An 8569-nucleotide genomic window follows, 5' to 3' on the forward strand; every position below is an offset into this window, starting at 1 on the left:
ACTGAATTGATGTGAGGTAACTTGTAGGCTTTTTGGCAACTTTGGAGAACAATTGGCATTTAGAACACCTTAGGATTAGAGATTCTGCATCACCCCTAAGGGAAGGCAAATAATTCCCACTTCTAAGAACCTTATCAATCACTGTTCTTACCCTTGGTGTATACCACATCCTCCTTCATGAATCTCCTGCAAGATATAATTTCCCTCTTCTAGAGTTACACATTTCAGGAGTGGTTGTGTTTATGGTTTTTTGTAGAGGGTTCCATCATAAAATTCGAACCATTTTACTTTCTTCTGTACGATTCAAGCTTCATTTTCATTTTCCGGAAGGACGTTTTGTTGAAGATACATAATGAGGGGTTCCATCCATGTTCCCCATCTATCGATTGCGAATATCATGACATTGATACTAGGATTAGGAAGGACTTCCCAAATGATATTGTGGGCCTTAGATGTTTCTGCTGAGCTAGCCAGCCTTGCAAGGGAATCCTCTGAGCATTATCGGATCTAGGTATATGAATGAGTGAAAATTTGTCAAACTTGGGGACTTTGCAAGTACATCTTCATACTATCGTCTTTGGCCTCGAAATCTCCGTTCACTTGTCCGACTATCAGATGGGAATCAGAGAAGACTGACAAAGTCCTTGCCCTAGCGTCATAACAAATGTTTTGGCCTAGTATGAGGGCCTCATACCCAGCCTTATTGTTGGATGCGGAAAATTCGAATCGTATAACTCTCTCCATTCTAACTCCGGCGGAAGATACGATAATTATCCTGACTCAATTAGCAATCTTGGTGGAAGAGCCATCTACATACAACTTCCATTCGTGATTAGGATTACTTGGACTTGGTCCTGTGCTCTCAGCTATGAAGTCGGCGAGCGTTTGTGCTTTGATTGCGGTGCGTGGCTCGTACTCTATTTTGAAGTTGGCTAGTTGATTCGCCCAATCTGTGATACGACTCGAATGGTTTATGCCTTCTAAGATTTTCTAGAGGCTGGTTGGTCCTTACTCGAACTTGATGTGACTGGAAGTAGGGTTTGAACTTTCGACTTTCTATCACGACGGCAAACAATATCTTCTCCACTTCGCTATAGTGCCCTTTTGAACCACGGAAGGCATGACTCACGTAGTACACCGAAAGTTGTTTCCTATCTCTTTCTGCCACAAGAACTCCGGAGATAAGAGTATTCAGACATAGACACATATAAGATTAAGACTTCTCCTTGGACAAGGGAAACCAACTTGGGCAAAGAAGCTAAATATTCCTTTAGCTTACTAAATGCTTCTTCCGCGTCATTGGTCTACTCGAACTTGGTTTGTTTGAGGGTCTTCAAGAACGGGGAGCATTTTTCTGCGGATTTGGATATGAACCTTCCCAAGGCTGCTACACAACCTGTTAGCTTTTGTACTTCTTTCACAGATTTGGGGGATTTCATAGCAAATATGGCTTGTATCTTATCAAGGTTTTCCTCGATCCCCCTTTCATCTACTAGGAACCCAAGACATTTTCCTCCTATTGCTCCAAATATGCACTTATCAGGATTTAGGCGTATTTAGTGGTTACGAAGAGTCATGCATGTCTCTCGAAGATCTGCAGCGTGATCAATAGCTTGCTTGCTTTTCGTTATCATGTCATCCACATATACTTCCAAGTTTCGGCCTATTTGGGAGTTAAAGACTTTGTTCACCATACGTTGATATATGGCTCCCGCATTCTTTAACCCAAACGATATGACCATGTAATAATCTACCCTGGCACATGTGATGAACGCAGTGTGAGGTTGAGCTTCAAGGCTAAAGGGATTTGGTGGTAAACTGCATTAGCATCCATAAAGCTTAGCAAGGCATGCCATGCCGTGGAGTTTACTAGACGATCAATCTTTAGAAGAGGATAATCATCTTTTGGCCAAGCTTTGTTTAGGTCTGTGAAATCAACACACATTCGCCATTTCTCATTGGGTTTCTTGACCAATACCATGTTGGAGAGCCATTCGAAGTATTGGCACTCTCGGATGAAACCAGACTTTAGTAACTTATCAACTTCTTCTTTAGTAGCTTCTATTCTCTCTTTCCCTTGATGTCGCAACTTTTTCTTAACAGGTTTGTGTCTGGGTTTGATGTCTAGCTTATGGCACATGATGCTAGGTGGAATGCCGGGCATTTCCTCAACAGAGAAAGCAAAAATATCACGGAATTCGGCTATAATAGCCAAAACATCGTGTCTCATTGCTTCTGTAAGGTTCTTACCCACTTTAGTTTTCCTTCCTTCAAAGATTTCGACCTCTTCGTGTTGTTCTATAGGTTATGGTCTTTCAGATTTCCACCTCTTCGTGTTGTTCTATAGGTTGTGGTCTTTCTCGCACATTAAGGGTGTCTAAATAGACACTCATGATGGATTGATTTTTATCTTCCTCTTCGAAGATTCTCCAAGAGCGCCGTCATGCTTCAAAGTATTGATAAGGCATTGACAGGCTGCCTTCTGATCTCCTTTGAGGATTCCAACCTTACCATCGTCTTGTTCAAATTGTAGCAACAATTGATGTGGTGAAATCACAACTTTAAGCTTGTTGATGAGGGGGAGCCCCATGATGGCATTGTAGGGGAAGTTTAAATCTAACATAGTAAAATGAATGTGCATTGTTTTGCAACTGTTTCTCTCCCTAACTCGTACTAGAAGTGGGATAGTCCCAAGGGGTAAGACTCAATTACCTCCAAAACCAATGAGGGGTTTGTCAATTGGTTGTAAGTGTTTCTCCTTAAAATTTCATCTGTTTGAGGCAATCCATAGTGATCAAATCCGCTGTACTTCCAGTTTCAATCAGTACTCACTTCACCTTCATCTGGCCAATCTTGATGGTGACTACCTGTAGTGGTTGTGAAATAGTTACGTCAAATTTCATCACTGGACTTTCCATGATTGCTTTAGGAGGTCCTTTTCTTAGAGTGTAGAGTGTGGACGCTATCTCTCGCTGTTTTATGGGTGGGGTAATCTTCGGAGAAGCCACCTATGATCATGTTGATGGCCCCACGTGTATCACTAGAGATTTCATTTCTTTCCTCATCCTTGGGGGATTTATGCTTTGGACGGTATGACCTCTCATTGCCACCATAAGAGGTGTATTCCTTCCTGTTCAGAAACCTCCCCAATTTTCCTTCTTCTACCATCTGGTGCAAAATACGTTTAAGTTCTCTGCATTGCTCCAGAGTGTGTCCATATTTTCGATGGTAATCACACCATAAGTTATAGTTACGGCGATCTGATGCTGTGGTGGTAGGTGGAGGTGTCGGTAGTGCATCTCGGATGGCATAAAAGATGTCTCTCATGTTTCTATTAAAACGAGGATCTTCTCCCCCGTCTCTTAGGTTCTTTATTCAGGGTTCTTTCTCTGTGTCGTAGACTTGTCAAGATCTCGGGGGCCCCATCTCTGAAGGAGGACCTTGGTGACGAGGGGTGTAGCCTTTATCTTTTCGTGCCTGGGGTTCTTCTTTGTTGACCCTTTGTGAGTGGTTTGGTCCGTGCTCCCTTTTGTCGTGCTTCCGCGTTTTGGTATCATGTGCATGACATATCTCAGAAGCAGTGAAATAACTTTGACATTGTCTCATTATGTCCTCACTTGATTCTCAATGAGTTGGAATTTCAATTTTGGGGTGCGCATTCCATTTATCAGGGCGTTTAGGGCAACTGAGTCTTTCAAGTCAGTGACTTCCAAAACGGTCTCTTGGAACATTTTTAAGTAGGTAGCCACAGATTCTCCCTCTTGTTGTATGATGCTTAACAAGTGGAAGTTGAACTTTTCTTGTCGTATGGAAGCCACAAAATGGCTTACAAACTTGGCTTCCAGTTGGGCAAAGGTATGGATGCTCCCCACTGGTAGTGATGTATACCAATTCAAAGCGACACTACTTAAAGTGGTAGGGAAAATCTTGCACAACAACGCCTGGTTCGTGGTATACAGCAACATCAAGTTCTTGTACGCCAAGATATGTTCTTCGGGACATTTCATTCAATCAAAGGGATTTATGTTGGGAATCTTGATCTTGGCCGGATTAGGGTCGCTAAGATTTCAGCGGATAAGGGGGAGTTCAGCAACGTTGGGGCCTCTTGAGGTCCTCCTCGGCTAAAATCATCTTGATGAGGCCTGATGGGGCTAAGTGAGCAACTAGACCAGGAATGTCGTTGCATCTTCCTTTCTTCCCGCCTTTTATCCACAAATGATTGGATACTATGCGATTATTGAGCCCTCTTTTGGTTCAAGTAACTTCTGGCATCTCGAGTTTCAGGCTTAGACTTCCCTTCTTCCTTGGATTGGCTAAGACTCTTTTGGAGTCTAGACCTTTCCCTTCTTTGTCTGTTCCTTTTGCTTGACCGCGGCATTTGAGTATTACTATCATCCGTCTTTTGGGAACTCGGATGGGGTTCAATTCTCTTTTTGAGGTTCTCAATCCGGTTCGCCATGTTGTCCAACACCTACTGATGTGGAGGGGCGGCATTGGCGCTAACAATGGTGCGAAGTTGTTCAGCGAAAGCATTAGTGAGATTCTGTGCCAGTATCTCCAGATCACGGCGCGCCACAAGTTGATTATTGGCCTGACTAGCGGAAGTGTTTGTATTTGTACTGTGCACGGTAGCGGTTTGTGTAGGATTCCTCTTGGGAGCCATGGCTTTTTGTTCAAGTTCTTATAACACGATCCCCACAAACGGCGCCAAACTGTTTCGGTAATGAAACTAGAAAGTGCAAGAGACAATTGAAATACCTGAAGTGGAAGTGTTATAAGAACCAGCGGTCAACGAAGTGGAAGTGAGATGTGAACCTTTCGTGGAAATAACCTGGAGTCCTGAAACACAACACGTTAGTCTTACCCAGGGGTGATCTTCCGGAAGACCCCTCCGACGCTCAAGTCAGATCGGAGATGAGAGATCAATGGAAGAATGACAATAAACCGAATACAAGAATATAGATATCAGGATAGTGGTTTGTATTTTGATAGGTCGAAGAAGATGATGGTGAGTAAGGATTTTGGCAGAGTTTCAGTACAATATTTTTTTACTTTCCCCCTCACTGATGCTGGCAATCTTTATTTATAATGGTGAATAGGGAGTTATTTCTAGGAGAGAGTTGGCTATTTTGGGTATGATGGATGGTAGTGGGTAGTTATTTTAGGATTAGGAAAGTTACTTATTTGGTAATCAAGCAAAGCAAATGAGAAGTGGTAACAGTCCCTTTACTAAGAGTCAAGGTTAGTGAAAAGTCAAGGATTAATCTGGTAGTTTTACAATGATAATTATTAAATAAATACATAATAAAATGTTACCATAATAATTTTTAATTAGGTTTTTATGATAAAATAAATATTTTACAACTAAAATTATTATAAATATTAAAATTAGAAATATATATGATTACTATTTTGAAATAAATTTTTAGTAATAATATTATATTCTAAATAAATATATTATTTAAAAAAATTTTATGTGTAAGACACGAACACAGCATTCGCGGTGACACATCTTTACCATTTTAATTGTTTTCACTAGATCTTATCCCTATAAGATAAAATGCATTATTTTATATTATCCATTCAAATGCCGCATTACTAGCATTTAATCATAACTACTTGTCCTAAATAATATTGAGATAAAACAATAGCCACTAAACTTTCCCTTCATTTAACTTATTTTTAGCTTTTATGTTATAATGAAACAACGTTACATATTGCTGAAATTTTATTGTTTCATTTATTACATACAAATTAATAAGGAAGAAAAGTTGGGGAAATAATGCAAGCTGTAAAAGATAAAATCAAGGAAATAAGTTACATACGCAAAGCAAAAGGTGAGGCCAAGGAACAAGAAAAGGTAAACAAATTCTTTTGATATATTCGTAATTTAATGAGTAATATTTTTATTACTTTATCGGAATAATGCAAAATGAATATTTTTAAGACTTTAAAAATCGCATTTAACTTTTTTTAAATTGTTCATGTATTTTGTTTCTTTAACTGCATTATTTTATTTTATTAAAAAAGACAATAATTTTTATATTGTTTAAGAGAATAATATTGTTAGAAAAAGAGCGAAAGAAATATGGAAAAGTTTAACAATTGTTGCATACTATCGAGAGAAAATGGGTACTGGGCCAATCCAATGTTTTACGTTTTAAAAAAAGTCTTAGCTTCATTATTTTATCACGAGAAAGTTTTACATCAAGATTTTTTTTATTTACATTAAAAAAATTAGAGATAAAAATTGCTAATGACAACTTATATATAATGACGATGATAATGACAATGATGAAGATGATAGAGTTGATGTTAATGATGATCAAAGATAATGATGAACAAGAATAATGGATATGAATGTATAAATGATGACGAGAGTGAAGGGTATTGAAGTTCTCGGGTTTGATCAAGAAGACAAGAAGGATGTGATGAAGATAAAGATAAAAGATGAAGTTAATTGAATAAGATAACAATGAAGTTTGATGAAAGAAATTATTAGTACTTTATTGAGACAAAAATAGGCATTTTGAGTTATAAAGTAGGTGTTTTATGTTATAAAGTAGGCATGTTATCATCTAAAGTAGGTACTATAAGATCCTAGAGGTTTTGAGATTTTAATATAGGTGTTTTAAGATAAAAACAGGTGTTTTAAGTTACAAATGTATTCTAAGATCTACAGTATGTGTCTTAAGACCTAAAATGGATGTTTTAAGATTTAAATGAGGTGTAATAAAACCTACAAATAGGGGTTGTAAAACTCAAAATATATGTTTTAATTTTTTAGACCCAAATTAGGCGTTTTAAGATCTAAAAGTATGTGTTAAGGAGTATATTGTAAGATTCAAAGTAGGTGTTTCTTATGAAAATATGATGTTTCTCATTTTAATTTATTTTATTTTTTGTGTTTCTCTTTAAAATTAGGGTTGATTTATTGTGAAATTCAATTGAAGGCTAAATTTTAGGAAGTTTCAATTTAGTTTTTGTTTCTTTTATATGTGCATTGTATTTTTTTTCTATTTTTAAAATTTGAAAGAGGGGGTGCTTAGACCCAACAATGGTAAGAATAAATGTAGCAATTGACGAAAAACAGAATATGAACAATAGTGACAACAAACACACAAGTTTAATGAGGTACCTTGGATACCTCCCTCTCAACAAATATTTACCTTCATTAATGGATTCAATAATACAATGATGAATAAACTCTCATACTTGAGAACAATCTCTTAAACCATACATCTAATCTCAGAATTGAGATCACACAAATAGTAATATATAGAAGAACACTCACAAGTTTCTTAATATAATAGCCTTCTCACAATATGTGTATATGTGTTGTGGTGGTTTGATTCAATGAATGATATACCTTATATAGAGGCTCATACGTCATTCTAGAATCTTCAATCAACTCAATATAAATAGCACATTAACACTCAACATTTAAGACATCAATAAACTCTATAATAATGCATGACAATAAAATCATATTAAAGCTCACCATTTTTCGTAGTTTAATTGCCCTTTCAATACACCATTAAGTGACACATTAACTCACCAATAAATTAGCAATTAATTACATGTTTAATTGCCCTTTAGCAGCCTTAATGTTGCTCTCATCATGATATGCCAAAAACATAGATAATTTGAAACTAGCACTAACAGAATTTGATTAAAATGCCAATTAATAAAAGTAAGGGATTCTATTTTCTTAATAAAATGGTACTAAATTGGACATGGCTTAAAGGATTGCCTCATTGAAATACGATTTCTCATAAAAATTACTCATAAAAGTATTAAAACAAAGTGTTTATTGTATTAATAGAAGCAAGGATTTGTTTGTTAAATGCAGGATGAAAAAGGGTTAGCAAATGCTAAAAAGAATATAGCAAAAGAAGTAAGAAAGGCTAAAGAGGCTGAAGAACAGATGGATATCCATATTGCCAAGGCAGAAAAGATAGCCGAGAAAGAAATGGCTAAGCACGCAACTCGCTTACAACACCTACAACATGATTAGAGATATCCCATGTGTGGGTAGTGGAGGTTTTGAATTTTGACCATGTACAAAATATTTAACTGAATATGATCAAATAAAATAAAGGTATAAAATGTTAATTTAAATTAATTTGATTTTTAATGTTTTAAGGTCTAAATCTTTATAAAATGTAAATGAATAGGGCCAAAACATTATTTTATATTTTATCCCATTTTTGATTTTGGTACCAGGCTCATTTAATATAGGTATGTATGTAGTGTAGGGTTGTTTATTTGTGCATAATATATATTGGTTATGAATTGTCAAAAAGAAAATATGTAGGAAAATTACACGTGGTAATCCTGAGGTTTTGGATTTTCTATGTGGTAACAATAACTTTTAAAAAATCTACGCGGTAACCTTGACGTTTGCCAAATTGTTCCACCGTAACCTTTTTGCAAAGAAAACGTTAACAAACATTAATTTAGAAGCTTTAAGGCTGTTGTACGCCTATTTATACAATTCCCCATTTCAAATACCATCATTTTCAAGCTATTCCCCCAAAATATAAATCTCAACTATACAATTTTTGAA

At 36.6% G+C, this 8569-nt stretch overlaps 2 protein-coding genes across 2 annotated transcripts; one reads left to right on the forward strand and one right to left on the reverse strand.

The window, feature by feature from the left end:
- Nucleotides 1–3605: 3605 nt before the first annotated feature.
- LOC130810699 (uncharacterized) lies at nt 3606–4007 on the reverse strand. The gene has a single exon (XM_057676838.1). It carries the CDS (start codon nt 4005–4007, stop codon nt 3606–3608), a length of 402 nt encoding a protein of 133 aa, XP_057532821.1.
- Nucleotides 4008–5728: 1721 nt separating this feature from the next.
- Nucleotides 5729–8307, forward strand: LOC130809743 (late embryogenesis abundant protein 6-like). The gene is made up of 2 exons (XM_057675527.1): nt 5729–5860; nt 7853–8307. The coding sequence occupies exons 1-2, from the start codon at nt 5783–5785 to the stop codon at nt 8015–8017; spliced, it is 243 nt and encodes an 80-aa protein (XP_057531510.1). The 5' UTR covers nt 5729–5782; the 3' UTR covers nt 8018–8307.
- Nucleotides 8308–8569: the final 262 nt, after the last annotated feature.

This window comes from Amaranthus tricolor, chromosome 4 (genome assembly GCF_026212465.1).
Source record: "Amaranthus tricolor cultivar Red isolate AtriRed21 chromosome 4, ASM2621246v1, whole genome shotgun sequence".
Classification (NCBI taxonomy): domain Eukaryota; kingdom Viridiplantae; phylum Streptophyta; class Magnoliopsida; order Caryophyllales; family Amaranthaceae; genus Amaranthus; species Amaranthus tricolor.

Bases quoted from the DNA above. Each gene is read 5' to 3' on its own strand.
- LOC130810699 (XM_057676838.1), bottom strand. From the start codon at position 4,007: ATGAAATGTCCCGAAGAACATATCTTGGCGTACAAGAACTTGATGTTG.
- LOC130809743 (XM_057675527.1), top strand. From the start codon at position 5,783: ATGCAAGCTGTAAAAGATAAAATCAAGGAAATAAGTTACATACGCAAA. The intron at 5,861-7,852 runs GTAAACAAATTC...TGTTAAATGCAG, and splicing joins AGGCCAAGGAACAAGAAAAG to GATGAAAAAGGGTTAGCAAA.